The following is an 18,726-nucleotide window of genomic DNA, read 5'->3' on the forward strand; positions in this document are numbered from 1 at the left end:
GTCTCAGGAGAAACATGAAGCTCTCGGCTAAAAATCCACCCCCCCCTTTCTTCACGGATCTCGATTTACAACCGACCAAGGTTCCCGCGTAGGACGTGCTGCTCCGGCGACCCCACCCTGGATAAGCGGCAGAAGATGGATGTACCCTGAAGGTCTTCCTGTACCTGAGGCGACGGCTCCTGTGCGAAGAGTTGCTGACACGTAGGCCTGCTGGTCACCGATGTGCGAACGGCTTGCGGAAAATTTGCGATGCGTGCCCCCCCCCCCACCGGCTCCCCTCGGTATCAAATTCAAAAACCAACGCGCGCAAAGATACGCTTTAAATCGGTTCCGCAGCGAAGCTCCTTCTTTCAAGGTCTGGGGATGAGATTGAAACCTCGAGTGGGAAGAGCTACATCCGATGGCTTGCCCTCTGCAGCTACGTATGGCCTGATTCTGAGGTAGCCAAGATCTCGTGTGGGCCCTCGTCTACATGAGCTTCAATCTGAACCTCCTTTCACATAAGGCGATCTAACGTGGATCAGGTGTTCGGTCTGGAACCCCGTCCCCCTGCAGTCTCATACTGGAGGGGGTCCGGGCATGACCAACTCAATGTTTGGGGATCTCTATGTGAGCACTGGACAACAGGACGAATGATGTAGGCAACTACATGATGTGGGAATGACAGGGTGAATGATTGTGAGGGTGAACGGTTTTATGTTTCTATATGAGGTGTGAATATTTAAACAACTTTATGATGCTTAAGTGAATTTTCATACATCTCTACATGATGTGTGAATGAAAGGGGTGAATGGTTGTATGTTTCTATATAACGCGGGAATGAGAGGGTGAATGCTGTGTCTCAAAAAGATCTGAGAATGAATTTTTATGTCTATATAAGGTGCGAATTTTCATCCATCTCTATATGACATGTGAATGAGAGGGTGAATATTTATACATCTCTACATGATGTGAGAATGAGTGAATGAATTTCCATCTTTCTACACGAATAGAACCTGAATGAGCGGGTGAATTCAAGACTTCTCTACATGACATGTGAATGAGAGGGTGAATTTTTATCCATCCATCTAAGGTATGAGAGGGTGAGTTTTTTTCCGTTTTATATGAGGTGTGAATGAGAGGGTGAATTTTTATACAACTCTATATGATGTGTGAATGAGAGGGTGAATTTTTTTGACATCTCTATATGATGTATGAATGAGTGGGTGATTTTCTTTACCCATCTCTATATGACTATATGTGAATGAGAAGGTGAATTTTTATACATCTATCTGAGGTATGAGAGGGTGAGTTTTTTGCCGTTTTATATGAGGTGTGGATAAGAGGGTGAATTTTTATCCATCTATCTGAGGTATGAGAGGATGAATTTTTTGCTATTTTATATGAGGTGTGAATGAGAGGGTGATTTTCTTTATCCATCTATATATGGCTATATGTGAATGAGAGGGTGAATTTTTATACATCTCTCTATGATGTATGAATGAGAGGGTGAATTTTTATCCATCTATCTGACGTATGAGAGGGTGAGTTTTTTGCCATTTTATATAAGGTGTGAATGAGAGGGTGAATTTTTATACAACTCTATATGACTATATGTGAATGAGAGGGTGAATTTTTATCCATCTATCTGAGGTATGAGAGGATGAATTTTTTGCCATTTTATATAAGGTGTGAATGAGAGGGTGAATTTTTATCCATCTATATATGACTATATGTGAATGAGAGGGTGAATTTTTATCCATCTCTATGAGAGGGTGAACTGTCGGGGTGATCTCACAGGGTCTCCCCGATACGTGCCAGAGCACAGATGGACGGAAGGCCATTGGAATCCGGGTTGATTTCCAATCCCGCCGCGCTCCGGTAGGTTGTATAATTATGAAGATCATCCATTTGGGAGCCGGCGCCGAGGTCTCAATCAGAGCAGCGGAGCGTGACAAAACTGGCTATGAGGGGACGTTTGGTAAATCAGTTCCCGCCGAGGCGGAGGGAGACGCCAGCGGGAGGCTCAGAGGGGCAGGGCTTACATGCAGGAGGTGGATGGATGGCTACAGGAAGGGGGGGCGTGAAAGGGTGAATTCTATGTCTATGCATGAAGTATGAATGAAATGGTTACATGCTTCTCTGAGCATCTGTATGATGCATGAATGAAGGAGTGAATTTTTATACGTCTCCATATGATGTGGCAATCAAGAGAGGGTGAATCGTTATCTCTGAAACGTGAAAAAAACGAATGCATCTTGGACGTCTGTATATGAAATGAATGAAAGGATGAGAGGGTTTAACATGATGTGAGAATGAGAGGGTGAATGTTTATAGAGCTCTACGTATGGCCTTGTGATGGATGAACCCTGCCTCTTGGCCAGGGTATAGAAAATGAATGAATGAATGAATGAAAGCTATTGAAAATCTAGGAAATTTAATTATTTTGCTGAAAACTTAAACGGCACCATTAGCTGCTAAAGCTGAAGCTTCTGTTCTTTTTGAATCAGTCTGCGTTACAGCCATCCTCTAAAAGTATTAACTCCTTTATTGCAAAAAACATCAGCCTCTTTTATCTATCTGTTTGTGTGTTAATGCTAGTTTCAGTGTCTCTGACTCCTCAGACACGCATCTGAAAAAAACATGGAGACAAAATGTGCTTCGTCGAAGGGATTATCCGTCCGAAAGAGTTCACGCCGAGGTGTCAAAGAAAGTTCTAGAACTTCAAGGTAATGAGAAACAGCCGTCCGGAGGCGGCTGTCCCCGCTCTCGCCTCCACCGGCCGCATCTGAACTGATTCAAACTTTCCTGCAGTGTCATAAATGTATGTAATCTGGTATCCACGGCGACCGTGACAGCTGAGGCGCGCCTGCCTTCTCTTTGGAAAAAGCTGGGAGAGTAACTGGGCTTTGGTGACTCTAAGGAGGGGTTTGCTGAAGGGACGCTGGGCAGCATATTGGCGCGGCGGTTAGTATACACACAAAAAAAAAAAATCTAAGGTTCAATTCTGACCCTGGCCATCCTGTTTGAAGTTTGTGTGTTCTCCAATTTCCTCCAACAGTCCAAAAACATGTAAATTGGTCCAGGGGGAGCCCACCATTTTTAGAATACCATAAACATGACATGGAAGTGTTAATCATTGATAGGCCAGATTTTATTTGCCTTGACCCTGACTATTTGTTGGCATGCGTGGCATTTGTATTGGAGGCCTGGTGGCAAGTGTCAAGAGGTTCTAACGCGTATTAGACGCAATATCAATGAATGGGTATATTTTCATACATTCATACATTTCATAAATCAACTAAAAAGCTGCTTAAATCAAACTTTGTTCATCTTGTTCAACTCGCTTTGTTCCCTCAGAAACTCTGTTTGGTCTTCTTGGTGCAGTTCATCTGCTTGCTTCCTACACTTCCGTACTATTGATTCATTTATGTTGAATTTTTCGCAGCTCTTCTATTCCCATCATCTACAGCGTGACTGATAGCCTTGAGTTTGAATTCCGCTTCGTAAGCATGTCTTTTAATAAGTGCCATTTTTGGGGGTCCGCAGGAATATTCTGTTGAAGCACAGTACGTACCGCTATTACAAAAAGTGGCGGAGGTAAGCCTACATACTGTTCTCTAATTAGTTGATGGTTGCCGGCGATGGCAGACACCCGAGGTTAGCGTGAGGTTGGAACAACGTTGTGTTCCAGCACTATATAATTTGTTATTTAACGTTGTCTCATCCAGGCTCTAGTCATCTCTGGTTTGGACTACTGCCACTCCCTCCTTGCCACTGCCCCAGCGGTGACCATCAGGCCTCTGGAGCTTATTCAGAAAGCGACAGCCCGCCTGGTGTTCAACCGTCCCAAATTCTCCCACACAACTCCCCTTCTTATGTCCCTACACTGGCTACCGGTAGCTGACCGCATCAAGTTCAAGTCCCTGGTGCGCGCCTTCCGGGCAGTGAATGGGACAGCCCCGTCTTATCTCCAGGTTATGGTTAAGCTACATGTCCCTACCCGTCCCCTCCGATCTGCCACCTCTGAGAAACCGTCCACCCAATCGGAGCCCCCGGCCGCCGATCGAACCGGTCTCGCCTCTTCTCGGTCTTGGCTCCTCAGTGGTGGAACGAACTCACGAAAAAGGTCAGAACAGCGGGGTCACTGCCCAAACATACCTCTTCACCAAGCACTACCCTACTAATCACACTTAGAAGAAGAAATTAATGTATTTATGTATATGGTTTTGAGACGGCTATTTGGTTGAGTGGTCACTTCTGACTTCAACAACTGGTACTTCGGATCTTCGGTGACTAAATCGCACTTTTTGGAAGTCACTTTGGATAAAAGCGTCTGTCAAATGACTGTAATGTAAAAATAAAAGAAGAAATGTAATGTCTGATGTTGCAACCCATATTCAACCAAGGACCAACTTGAACACAACATCCCTGTATCAGGTGGGAACAGTCCGACAATCAGTTGCACTAAAACATTTCGACAGATGTTTGAGCGTAGTGTACCACATAAAATTGGTTGGAGGTCAGTAGGCACAACAAGAATCCAGACATAAGGCGCACTGGATTATAAGGCGCACCACCAATTTTTGAGAAAATGTAAGGATTTTAAGTGCGCCTTATCGACGATCGCTACCATTTATAACGTTTCAACTGATTTGTTATTGTTTGACGTGTTCATCAGCCCCGCACACTTCCTGTCCTGCCTGGGCCGGGACAGGAAGTTGCACTGCACCACCACAAGAGGCTCGCCTAAGTGGAAATTAGGACAACATGTTTACTGCCATCTTCCCGCTCCCTCACGCCGGGTCGCCGGATTGGACGCTACGCCTCTAAGAAGGGCGCTGGGTCTCCATCTGTACCTGAGCCACCTGGCACTTCATCTCTGTCCACTTGACTTCCCAGGCGGCTTTGTCATTGGCGTAGGACTGCATCAGCTGGCGACGCCGAGCCTCCTCCTCGCGCAGCTCCTCCCGAAACTCCTCCAGCAGCGTCCGCAGAGCCTGCAGCACTCGCCTGTTCTCCCCGAACTGCATCGGTGACAGTTAGCAAAAAAAAAAAAACCAAACAAACATCCAGACAAGGTCAGTGCGGCAATATGGCCCACGCAGCAGGTTTTCTCCTTATCTGGCCTGGGATTCTGTTTTTATCTCTGCCCTTTAACTGCCTTCACCACTCTTTGGGATAACCTCTCCATCAACCGATTGGACTTCCAGCTCCCCGTCTCAGCTAAGATCCGTATCTCACCTTCGCGCGAATGGATATTAACAAGACGGCAGTTGGGAATTCCGCTTTACGGCTCGGTTTGAAATAAGCCGGAAGAAATGCGGTAACTACAGCTGGGGTTTTGACATCGTTAGCTACAACGTTGTGCGGTTGAGGGATAAATGTAAACATGCAGGAAATCACCGCCAAATAGCATCGATGGATGAACAGAAATGAGTCAGTAGCAGGAATTAGTGAAACAAAGCAAGATTACATCCATCTGCTGGAATTTCTGCAAAATAAGCTGCTAGTTTCCCCCCCCCCACGCTTTGAACACCGCGGCTTAAATAAGAAAATAAGAAATAATTTATGGATTTTTTTTCGGGCTAACATTTAGCCTCGTCACATTTAAATGACAGTGAAATTCTGAGGCCGTTCAATTCTGACACGGAAGACGACGACTTCAAGAATAAGAATAAGAACAACTTTATTTACCCTGAAGGAAATTGTTGTGCCAGAGTTTCAAGTAAAACATAACAATAATAAATAATAGTAGGAAATTGTATAAACAGTATAAAAAAAGGGGGGGGGGGATAAGAAACACAAATAAAACTATAAAGTGTCAAAGTGACAAGTCAAGGCTTTAAAGTGTCTTTAGGTCTGAAAGTACAAAGATTTTGATGGATGGATGGTGTGATTTACAATTTGTGGATGTTACCAGTATGAATTTAATTAAATGTTTAAAAAAAAAAGTTTCTTTGTAAATATCTAATTTTACATCGTGGACACCTGTGGCTTACAAACAGGTGCGGCCTATATATGTACACATAGATTTATTTAGTCACTTTTAGCCGGTGAGGCTTCCATTCAGGTGCGCTAAATAGTCTGAAAATTACAATAAATGTCATCATTGCGAGGCTGACGCGACCATGCTATCAATTTAGCAGTGTTTCAGTACCACATGCTGCATTTATATGAATTTATTTGATGCTGGGGGTTCAGCAGGAAGCAGGAAGTGGAAGGAACATCAAACCAGGCTGGGTTAGGGTTAGGTGAGTCTCATCTCGAACAGCAGATCAATAAGATTTAGAGAAACATGATCATATTGGTTTCCCTGTTTTCCTAGTGGTTGTAGGTCTCTATGTGACATCTCTAGGTGGCCCCGCGATGGATCCGGGGTGAACCCCGCCTCTCGGCCAATCGCAGCCGGGATAAGCTCCGGTAAAAAAGCGTCAAGAAGCGGTAAAAAATGAATAAATGAATGATAACGAATTGGAAATGTGAACTTGCATGCAGTATCTGGATGGTTAATTTCAGCAAGGGTTGAAAAACCACCCATAGAAGATATAGGGGGCAAAACTACAGTTGAAATCCCGCATGTCCGAAAAGCAGAGGATTCAGAATTTGCCATGAGGTTTTAAGAACGGCGTGATTATAAAAAAAAAACAAAAAAAAACATCCACCTCCATTAGCATCAAATCCTCTTCAACTGATGAAAGGAACAGCGTTCGTTTAAGCACCTTGGCGATATCAGATATTCCCAGATCCCCCGGAGGGCGGAGGGAGGATTAATCTGAATTTCCTCTCGCCGAGCACGGAAACCCGCCTGAAGTATTCAAAAGTCCTCTCTTTAAAAACTTCAAATGACCTCATCTCGGGGCGGAGATGGCAGGAGGCGACCGGGACGAGGAGGCTTACGGCTCGACCTTGAAGACTCCATGAAAACACGGAGTTGGAGTCGTGCACTCAGGGCCGTTTAATAATGCCTCCGACCCAAAATGCTTGCATTCTTTCTTTAATTTAACGGCTGGTCGGATGGGTGTCGGGCCAGGAGCGCCGCCGGCTCGCCGCACACAGGTCTTTTTGTTGATCAGGCCGTTCTTTGTGTGACGGATAAGCAAAAAAACATGATGTCGCTCAAAATAATTACCGCATCCGTGCAGTTAACTGGGTCAAAATATTCATTCGCCGACGCTGCCAAACGGCTCTAATTGATGAACGGCTGCCAAAGCGGAGTCTCCGCACGCTTGAAGCGGGGCGAGCCAGAGCTGCAGAGCTCTCGGATAACGTTCTCGCTTTTGAGACGGGACTGCAGCCGGCGAACGACCCGACGAGCGAGCGAGCGAGAAAACTAGCGGCGCGACTTTTCCTTCGAAACAGCCGAGGGTGCGGCGACATTAGGTACATTAGCGTACATTAGGGGAAGGCACATTAGCGTGCTAACGTGGATTTGCGTGCCTCGCACGTGCGCAGTGGGGTGAGGTGTTTACCTCACCTTGGCTAATGATGCTAAGCTAACACAAATGGTAAGAGAAGTACATTTCATGCACGATACTCATGTTCTGGATGACAGTAATACAGCTGCAGAAAATGGTTATTTGGAAAGACTATCCTCTGAAATATACAAATATATATATATATAAATATATACATATACAACTTTCAGATTTTTTAAATTTTATTTCATTCTATTTTTGGCATGTCAATGTCTGTTCTTTGTATGTTATGCTGCTGCTGGCCAATAATTTCCCAAGCTCAGGATCAATAAAGTACATCTCATCTCACCTTAAATACATGTGTGTTAGTAAATAAATATAATTTCCTTAAAATTGTAATCAACTTTTGTTTTATGTATTTTTTTTCTGTATTGTATTTAAACCGATGCGGACATCTTTCTTCATGTCAGCGTCCCATAGTTGCATTGGTAGTTACAATGAAGCGTGTTGAATTTAGTGAAGGGGAAAAAAATTAAAAAAATATATAAATTAAAATAGCAGATCACAATGTCATCTGTAAAACATCCTGGGTATGCAAAGAAAAAACCATGAGATAAAATAAGATAATAACATTTCATTGATCCCCATAGAGAAAATTTGTTTGCTACAGCAGCGCAACAATGAATATGAAAATAAATATAAATAGAGAGCCAATTCAATGAATGACAATAAGGATAAAAATAAAAAGGATGAGAATTAAATGTCAACAAGGATTAAAAAAAAGATAGATAACAGAATGACAACATCACAAAATATTAATCGTGAAAAAAAAATGACATAGAAGGTAGAATTTGATCTTTGCAAAATTTAATACTAATTTTCTATAATATACTGAAATACTATAATATTTTCACTTTCCCTAGGGAATAATTGCAATGTAATTACACAACTTAATTAAAAAAAAAAACAAAAAAAAACATAAGTGGATGCTAAATGTTGAGAGGCTAATGTAGAGCAGCAACTCTCTGTATGTGTAATACTTTCATTGTCATCTGCAATAACCCTGATTTATGCACATAAATACTCCATGTAATCATATACATGCACTTGTACATACACGTTACATCTATTTTCAACTTTTTTTTAATTTATTTCTTCTGATCTTTACTTTATTTTTATTATTTGCTATTTCATTCTTCTATTTTGATTCTTCCCCACTTTACTCTGAGCAACAAAAAGCCATTTCCCCCTTGGAAGTGATTGAAGTTTTGTGCTTCTGGTGATTGCGATGAGGGTGTAAGTACCTGTCTATGATGGTGCCGATCAGGTGACGGCGGCGGACCGGCGGCGCCCGGGTCGCTGACGTCTCCCGGCGTTTGCGGTAAACACATCCTGTCGTCTCCATCCGCCTCCCCTACGATCACTCCCAGCTCCGGGATGCTCTCCAATTTCTCCAACTGGAACGGATGAGAAGAAAAGCTGGGTTTGGTTTCACACGCTTCTTTTTTTTTGGGTTGTTTTTTTTTGTCTGTTCCCGTGCCAACGCGCCGAGGAGGTCCCGGCATGCAACGGGAGGAGGAGGCGGGGCGGCGGCGTTTATCTCTCTGATGAAAAACTGATAGTTTCTGACGTGAGGCTAGCAATTTCGGAAAAATATCAAATCCGGCAAACTCAAGGCCTGCGGGCCAAATGTGGCCCGCAACATCATTTTATGCGCCCCACGAGAATGTCATAAAAGGTCTGATTGTCTTAACATAAATAAGCTAAATGCGTGCATTGACCGTAAAATAAAAATCATGCCGATCGTGTTAGCCTGTGAAGTGATACCCGGCATCCCGCCATTAGATCGCAGTGTATCCACATCGATGCCATTTTCAACACATGGATTTGAGAAATACAAATGCTCCCTAAATGTCCAGGAAGAGAAAAGTTGATGCAGATGGAAGGCTGTTTCAAGAAAGCTGTTGGGAAAGCCGATACAAAAAAAAAAAACATATGTCTCTTGTGTCTGTTGTCAAAAAGAACAATCTACATTGGCATTTAGACACCAAACATGGAGCTAAGTATGCTAACTTCCAGAAAAAAAAAAACAAATTGTCAGAGAGTTAAAAGCCAAACTGCAATGGCAACAGAATGCGTTCACAAAAGTCGTACCCAAAAACACTCCAGGAACAGCGTCATCAACACATATTTATTTGTGTAAAGGGCTTGCAGAACCGATTGTGCAGGCCCCCCCCCCGGGCAGATTTCTTTGACTTTGACCCTGCCTGGCAACAGATGATGGCTGAAATATGATTGGTTAAATGCTTTAATATGAAAATTCATGTCTGGAAGCGGCACAACCAATTTGGAATTATTATTAAGTATTCATGGACAAAATATAATTAACATCTGTGATTCAGATATTTTTTGAGGCCAGCAGAGAAGGCCTTGGAGGCCCTGACGGCCCACCACTGATGCAAATGCATATGTAATATTTTGGATTTGCATGGATAATATATTTCGTTATTTAACTAAATTTAGTTACATTTATACTGTTACCGTTTCATGTGGCCCTTTGAGGGCAACCATTTTGCTGATGTCGCCCTCGGTGAAAATGAGTTTGACACCCCTGAGATACGGTCTCTGAATTTTTCGTTTATTTTGGCCTAATTTCTAGGACGTCTGGAGGTTCTCAATCGTCCAGGTCACGGTGAATTCTTGTCCAAATCTTCTTGTCTTGGCAACTGGACTTGAATTTCTTCACTCGAAGATGTTTCACCCCTCATCCGAGAGGCTTCTTCAGTTCTAATAACCTATGGGGAGTTTCCCAATAGGACTGCCGGGGTTTTGGACGGCTCTAGATTATGGTGGCTTGTTATGAAAATGTAAGAGTTGATGTGCAGAAACTAGGAAACTAGGGGGTTGTTATGCTAATAGGTTATGCTAATGCTAATGTTATGCTAATCGTCCATTGGGACGAAAGGTTGCCAAGAAGGTTTCCTTTCCGGGATTTTTATGTATTTTGTCATGTACTGTATTTCTGGGTTTTTTCCCAGAATCTCCACAAATATGAGATGCTCTTAAAGCGCCCCAAACCAACCAATGACACCGGATGCTAACGTACAAGTGGGGCCGACATCTACATGTTAAGCGTAAAAAAAAAAATAACACTGGGATGGGAGCGGGGACTTTGTTTTCCAGTTTGTTTGCTGAGTCGCGGCACATTTTTTACATTTACAAAATCCTGTGGCACAACGACCGGCAAAATGACACTAACACAGTACATGTAATACATATAGTCAATAATACAGTTTTTTTATTTACTTTTTTTATTTAGCTACAAGTTCAGCAACAAGGTAGCTAGCTTTGAGGGAGGGCTCTCTCGTTTACCTGTGTGGTTTTTCTCCAAAAAATGTTCTCATTATTTGTACGTAAGCGCACAAAATAGTCCATCGGCTTGTTTCAAACGGAAGGATGTTTGGTTTGGAGATGGCGTTAAAGCTTGCTTGGCACCGTGGCAGTGAAAGTGAATCCAAATGAAAGATAGCTTCCGCTGTATCGCCTCGAGCTCACCGTCTTTTCTTTTTTCATACTAGCACCTTCACCTGTGTCAGAATTTTGTCCAGGGTTCTATTTGCATTTTTCTTTCTCAAAACCTTCTCCATCACTGTCACTCGCTCATCTTGCTGTGATCCCGAATCGCCACTTTCACGTGTCGCGCAGCACCAACTCGACCTCGACGTCATCGCGCCACAGATGTGATGATGTAGCGACGAGTGGCGTTCCATTTCTTAGGGATGGATGCGCCTTATAATCCAGCGCACACAGTTGACGATCTCTCACAGCACACTGGTTGAAAATCACCGGCGTAGGTGTCAAACTCTGGCCCGCGGGCCACATTTGGCCCGCACTGTAATTATATTTGGTCCGCAAAGCCATAACAAATGACTATTAGAGCTAGCCTGCCGGTATGGTCTACAGTACATGTACCGGTAATTCTCTAAATTCTGGAATTTTCTGCTGGTGTTTTGGCATGAAAATCACAACAGGACCCGTAAACGCCCTCTCCTCTGTTGATAGTCGTCATAGCGACCTTGTGCTAATACTGGCGCCCTGCTATCTAGGCAGAAAACAGGATTTTGCACATGTGCAATATTAAGTTATATATTGTATTAAGCTATGCTTGTTCCATTTTAGTTTTCAAGCAAAACTTGTTTGGGTCCATATGAAAATGGAGCGTTGTTATATCTGGAGGAAGATTTTTTTTTAATAAATATCAATGTTGGCATGAATGTTTGTCCCAGTTTGGAATTTTGAGTTTGACACTCCTGGCATAGACGCTAGGCTTTCCCACAGTTGCGGATAATCTAGAAGTCGACAATAAGTAAAACTATCTCACCCTTTCACACGTTTACATCCCGATGGCTGCTTAGCCACCACGCTAAGCGCTAGCCGGGCCATCGGAAGAGTCGTTTTATTCCAACCACATCGAACCACCGACCCACAGCGTGTTCTCCGGGACGCGTCCCCTCACCTCCGGTTGCGTCGTCTCCTCGCCGCCGCCGTCGTCCCTGTGCCCGAGCCTCCAGTGCATCAGGATCCAGCGCAGCTTCATGTAGAGGATGACGGTGTTCCGCCGGAAGAGGCGAACCTCCTGCTGCAGCGCCGCCTTGTCCTGCGCCCAGGCGGCGTCGTGGCCCTGCAGACCCTGGAGCTCCAGCACGCCGCGCTGGCCCTCCAAGCGCGGGCGCTCGTCGTCCTGCGGGGAATCGCCAAGCTGAACGTTCGCCACTGAAACCTCATCCCAATAATCCACGGTGCGACTAAAGCGGAGCGGGAAATAGCGTTTTTTTTTTTTTTTTTTCGGTACCTGAGACGGGGCGGCGCCGGTTTCCCGTTCCTCCGCCACGGCCCTCAGACGCCGCTCGTGATCCAGGCGGAATTGGATGTCGGGGACGGGAACGTCCCGGAGCTGCAGCCGTGAGAGGAGAGCGGTTATTCGGAACTTCATTTACCCGCATGACTAAGATTCTGCAAACGTCTTGTCATAGCACCTTGAAATATTTGAAGAGCTCAGCTGCAGATAGATGGAACTGATGAAAATTAAATACGACGATAAATCACTGCAGGAAGACGTGAAATAGAATTTTACCGACGCGAGTCATCGTCTCGTGATAAATCCCGGGTTCTTTTTTCCATTTTTTGGCACATTCTCGTTTTTTTTTTTTTTTTTTTTTTTTTCAAAATGAAAGCGTCAGGAGAAAAAAAAAAGCAAATTGAAAGAAATGGGACGTACCACAAAAAAAAAAAAAAAAAAAAATTGCCAAAACATGTTAGAAATCACTGTAAATCAAGAAACCTATATAACACATTACTTGAATAGCAAGTCCCAAAATTAAAAGGAAATTTGAAAAATTCAAATAAAATTAAATCAGTTTGAATTAAGCAGCTGGAGGTTTGATCAGTGGCCGAACGTCCCAACGCTGACCTTTGACCCATATCTGAGAACGCCTCCAATACAACCATAACATCAGATGCAAATGGGCAGAGCTGCAGAAACGCCGGGACGTCCAACAAATACGAGGCAGCGATTATGATTCACTGCTGTTGGGGGGGGGATTTACGAGATTGCGCGCGGCTTTTAGCCGTTGCCTTGCTGAGTCAAACCCCGTCGCGCCGGCGCGTCGATCAATAAACCTGACCGGTGAGAACATCCGTGACCTCAATGGCCGAGAAACCTTTCTGAGGCGCTGCAGCGTCTGATTTGAGGCGTCCCGTCCAAAGCGACAAAAGAAAGCGGAGTGGATTTGAGGAGTGAGAGTGAAATGAGGCGGCGTTTGGGTTTGAATGTAACTGAACGGAGACGCCTCATCCTGAGTCTGATCAACGCCATGAATGCAGATTTTCAACTTTAATACAATAATAATGCAACAGGCAAAATTCTGGAGATAAGATATAAACTTAAGCACATAAACTAGATTTTTTTTTTTTTACATAAAAAAAAAAATCACTAAAATAAAATCAGTGCTGTGGATGCTAACCCTGCAGGACCCCGTTGTAAGAGATTGAAACTTTATGTTTTATGCCATTGTAACACATGTTGCTATTTTTTTTTTAAATGTTAAAAGTACATGTTTGTACTTGTTTAAAAAAAAAAATTGTATTCCTGCATGGTATTTCTACACCCAGAGACAATTTCACTGCAATTAGCTTTAGCTAGCGAATATAAATAGCTAATATAGCTAATATAAAGCATCCCCTCCCCGGATTGATGTTGACAAATAAGCCAATTGATTCAAATAAATTAAAACATGTACAAGTTCATGTACTTGCAGTATCTTGTTATACTGCGGAAAAAAAAAATCCTTTTTCTCTCTCCTGGAGGGCGAATGCAAATTTTGAAAATGGACAATTTGTACTTTCCATTAATCATTTCCACTGTATCCTCACAAATCTGTATTTTTATATTTTTATTCTGCATCCCTGTTTCTATTTAAACATATATAAATGAGCGGTTTGTTGATTAATGCCGCTATAAATCAAAATAATCCCTTGACTTCAACGCACAAATCTAAGTTGTATCCTGTTATTTGATTTACGCCATGGAACATGGAGGGAGGGGGGTCACTTATTTGCCAATATCTGTATTTAAATGTAGACGATGAAGATGTATCCCCTGTTGTAGCATAATAGCTTAGCATAATAAATGTCAGAGCGCTTCATTGTGATTGTCATTTACGATGCACGTGGCATCTTAGGGGAGAAAAGCAGCTTTCAGACGTATTTGCTTCGTGCATTTGTTCTTTTTTTTTGCATTATGATTTGATAACGCGGCGTTAGAATTATAATATAAATTACATACATGTACTACTTACAAAATATAAATATTATTACATTATATTATTTTTTAATAATCTATTTGAATAGTTTATATATAAAACATAAATATAAATAGATTTTAATAATATATTTAAATATGATATATAGGTAAATGTATAATATACAAAATATAAATATTATATTTGCATGAGAATAGGGATAGATAGAGAAAATTGATTTGCTGCGGCCACCCCGAAGGGAAGCCAAAAGGAGAAGAATATTTGATAATATTTTTAATAATGTATATACATGTAATATAATAAATAGTTTTATAATATATTTAATACTTTTTAAAACAATATATATGTATACATATATATGTATATATACACACAAATATACATATATATGTGTATTTTAATATTATATTGTAATAATTTTTATATATGTATATAAAATATAAATAGATTTTAATAGCATATATATATACATATGATATAAGTAGATTTTAATAATATATGTATATATAGTATATGGGTAAATGCATAATGTGAAATGTAATAAATATTTTTATAATATATTTAATATGTTTTAAAATTATATACATATATCTATACACACAAATATGCATATATATATATATATATGTGTGTGTGTATTTTAGCAATATATTTATTAATATTTTCAATAATTTGACAGCCCCCGCTACCATGAAATCGCTATCCGTTATGCTAAGCTAACTGCTGGAGGGTGGATTTGAGTCCCACTCGAAGGACTGCGGCATGTGCGTGTGTTTGCATGTGTGTGTGTGTGTGTGTGTGTTGACCGGGTCCTACAGGCGGAGGAGGGAGGAGGCACTGACCTCTGCCCTCAAAGCCAGGGGCCTGTGGTACCTAGCGAGTCCCGGGGCTCCCCTGCTCTGGGCCTGGCCCCCTCCCTGGCTCTGGCTCTGGGGCTCCACGCCTCGCTCCTGTCCTAGACGCCACTCCAGCTCATCCCTCTGACAGGACTGTGAGTGGTGACGTGGGAAAGGAGGGTCGGGGGGGCGGGTTGGGGTGAGGAAGGGAAGGGGGTGCCCATAGTGGCGACGGTGTCGGGGGGGGGGGGGGGGGGGATGCGTGAGGTGGACCGTGGACGAAAAAACAGACAGAAGACAAAAAACAGGGTGAGGGAACGAGAAGAAAGGAACGAGCGGTGTGTGTGTGTGTGTGGGGGGGGGGGGGGGGACAGAAAAAAAAAACAGAAAATGGGTGAATAATATAAACGTTGGGAGGGGAGGAATGGGGGGGGTGACTAACTGACTGCAAGGGATGGTGGACAACAAACTAGAGTAGAAAGAAAAGCGCGAAAAGGAAGACCAACTTAAAGATGACGGCGTACGAGAGGGATGAGAAGAGAACGAGAATGAGGATGAATAAAATCATGGGCTGAAACATCTGACGGGGAACACCAAGAGGAACCAAGAAGGGGGAGGGAAAGGGAAGGGGGTGGAGGGGGAGGGAAGAATGCAAAACACTTGTTATGAAGCGCATGCAATGAGGGATACATGAGTCCAAAACAGCCGAGAGATACCGGCTAGCGGCTAGCACGCTAAAGGTGCTGTAGCTAACGCTGAGGAAAACGATGCAGTTGTTTTTTTGTTTTTTTTTCACGGCAACCGTATTTTTACCCACGTGCCAATATATGGGGAACTTATGAAATTGAAAAAAAAAAAAAAAATTGTAATTACGTCATAGTAAAGAGTTAAAGAGTTGACGATGAATAGATATGGTGAGTATAGTTTCAACGGGAAAACAAAAAAATGACAAACCTGAAACCTATTTAAATTGAAAGGCTTTCAAACAGCGGGTTTTAATTTATTTGTAAACAAGGGATACATGAGTCCAAAACAGCCGAGAGATACCGGCTAGCGGCTAACACGCTAAAGTTGCTGTAGCTAATGCTGAGGAAAACGATGCACTTGTTTTTTTTTCTTGTTTTTTTTTTTAAGGCAACTGTGCTTTTACCCACGTGCCGATATATGGGAAACTTATGAAAGAAAAGAAAAAAAAGAAATTGTAATTGCGTCGTAGTAAAACTTAATTTAAAAGAGTTGACAATGAATTGCGATGGTGAGTATAGTTTCAACGGGAAAACAAAAAAATGACAAACCTGAAACCTATTTAAATTGAAAGACTTTCAAACAGCGGGTTTTAATTATTTGTAAACAAGGGATACATGAGTCCAAAACAGCCGAGAGATACCGGCTAGCGACTAGCACGCTAAAGGTGCTGTTGCTAATGCTGAGGAAAACGATGCACTTGTTTTTTTTTCTTGTTTTTTTTTAAGGCAACCGTGCTTTTACCCACGTGCCGATATATGGGAAACTTATGAAAGAAAAAAAAAAAAAAAAATTGTAATTGCGTCGTAGTAAAACTTGATTTAAAAGAGTTGACAATGAATTGCTATGGTGAGTATAGTTTCAACGGGAAAACAAAAAAATGACAAACCTGAAACCTATTTAAATTGAAAGGCTTTCAAACAGCGGGTTTTAATTTATTTGTAAACAAGGGATACATGAGTCCAAAACAGCCGAGAGATACCAGCTAGCGACTAGCACGCTAAAGGTGCTGTTGCTAATGCTGAGGAAAACGATGCACTTGTTGTTTTTTTAACGGCAGCCGTGCTTTTATATTTTAAATTACTTTTAATACCCACGTGCCGATATATGGGGAACTTATCAAAGAAAAAAAAAAAAAGAAATTGTAATTCCTCATAGTAAAATTTGATTTTAAAGAGTTGACGGTGAACAGCAATGGTGAGTAGTTTTAACTGGAAAACAAAAAAAATGACAAACATGAAGCCTATTTAAATTGTAAGGCTTTCACTCTGCGGGTTTTAATTTATTTGTAAACCAGGTGACGACCTTTTTATTTCATGCATCTACTCATCCATCCATCTATCCATTCGTCAACTAAGCAAGTTCTCCTGACCGGAAATCTGCCGCAGGTTAAAAAAGCAAACACAGGCCGTAAAAATAAACAGACCGATAAAATAGTTGCTCATTCCTGTGAGTAAATCACAAAGGAACAGACGCGTCCTTATTATATATGTAATTTTGATCATATATGAGCACTAAGGAGCTCCACTGAATGCCGCAGGCCTTTCCTACCTGAGGCTATCAGACTTTTTAATTCCTCTCCCTTCAGCCGCAGGGAATCTCAAAATCTTTGCACTTAATACATTAAGACACTTTATAGCCTTGACTTGTTACTTTAACACTTTATAGTTTTATTTGTATTTCTTAGTCTCCCCCCTTTTTTTTATACTGTTTTTACAATTTCCTACTATTATTTATTATTGCTATGTTTTACTTGAAACTCTGGCACAACAATTTCCTTCGGGATAAATAAAGTTGTTCTTATTCTTACATAGATCTTGGATGGATGACAGTCTAAGATGTTATGTTTCCTTAAGTTGCGCGATTGCGTGATTTAGAAATTACATCACACAATTGAGCCTCTTTAAAACGTATTTTTTTCTCTTTCCTTTTTTTTTTTTTTTTCAATTATTTCATTTACCAAAAGCGCTTTTGCATAATTCACCTCCTGGGCGGGACGCATTTCGCTGTTTTAGAAACGATTATTGTTAGCGCTACTGGCCGAGAGGCGGAGTTCCGCCTGGATCGACTGCGGGGCCTCTTACGGAGACATACAAACGTTTGCTAACATTCACTCGGCATTCACAATTTCACCAAAATGCCTGGGCAACTGACCTGAAGTGAACTCATGGGAGGGAAACCCATGCAGATACAGGTATGACGCGCAGAAAGGCCCCCCGCCGGGATCCAATCAGGGGCATTCTTGCTGTGAGGCGCTAACCACTGCGCCACCCGTTATTATTATTGTTTTGAGTATATGTGAGTGCTTTGTGCAGTTTGATTGGTCCACCCAGCTTCACCCAGGTTAACCAACCAGCCCGACAGGGACGCAAGCAAAGCGGGAAAGAAGTCGCCGGCCGGGATGAGCGTGAACGCCTTACAAAGCAGCTGCGCTAACGCCGTTTGTTCCCACCGACGCTCGATTAGCTGCAGACAGAAATGCGGGTCACCGGGCAACGACATGCAGCCCGGATTTAGGGTCTCCTTTTGGTAAACGGAGAATTTTCCAGCGTGTCCCCTTGGCAACCACTGGGAGTAACCTTACCCAAGAGTTTGGAAGAGCGCGCAAATTTGCACCCGCTGGCTGCGCTATCCATGTAACATGCCGAACATGCAGCGACTCGCTACTCCAGCAGAGCTTTTGAATCAAGCTAAATGGAAGAAAGCCGCCGCTGCTTGTTTACTACGTACTCCCGAGCGCTCGTACGCACCACGACACGCCTGCTAAGCCGGGAAGCCGAGCAGCTGCAGACAGTGTGAGCGGGGCGGGCAAGCAGGCAGGCAGGCAGGCTATGGGGATGTGCATGGGGGATATGGATGTGGCGGCGGTGGCGGCGTCGGGAGCAGGAAGCAGAGGTGCGGGTCGGGGGACGGGTTATGGGTAGGGAG

The 18,726-nt window shown here is 42.7% G+C and overlaps 1 protein-coding gene across 5 annotated transcripts in view; it reads right to left on the reverse strand.

Moving 5' to 3' along the window:
- Window positions 1-18,726, reverse strand: part of mtcl1 (microtubule crosslinking factor 1) — a 91,819-nt gene that overhangs the window by 20,414 nt on the left and 52,679 nt on the right. For 3 of the 5 annotated variants that reach the window (XM_086153362.1, XM_086153364.1, XM_086153365.1), the window contains exons 6-10: window positions 15,061-15,207; window positions 12,250-12,351; window positions 11,914-12,138; window positions 8,702-8,854; window positions 4,839-5,006 (exon numbers count right to left, since the gene is read on the reverse strand). In XM_086153362.1, the coding sequence (XP_086009488.1) occupies window positions 4,839-5,006; window positions 8,702-8,854; window positions 11,914-12,138; window positions 12,250-12,351; window positions 15,061-15,207 (795 nt within the window). The remainder of the gene's footprint in view (window positions 1-4,838; window positions 5,007-8,701; window positions 8,855-11,913; window positions 12,139-12,249; window positions 12,352-15,060; window positions 15,208-18,726) is intronic. The other 2 variants (XM_086153363.1, XM_086153366.1) reach the window with 1 other exon arrangement.

This window comes from Fistularia commersonii, chromosome 10, assembly GCF_037954325.1.
Source record: "Fistularia commersonii isolate RoL2024-O1a breed Wild chromosome 10, RoL_Fcom_v1.0, whole genome shotgun sequence".
Taxonomy (NCBI): Eukaryota; Metazoa; Chordata; class Actinopteri; order Syngnathiformes; family Fistulariidae; genus Fistularia; species Fistularia commersonii.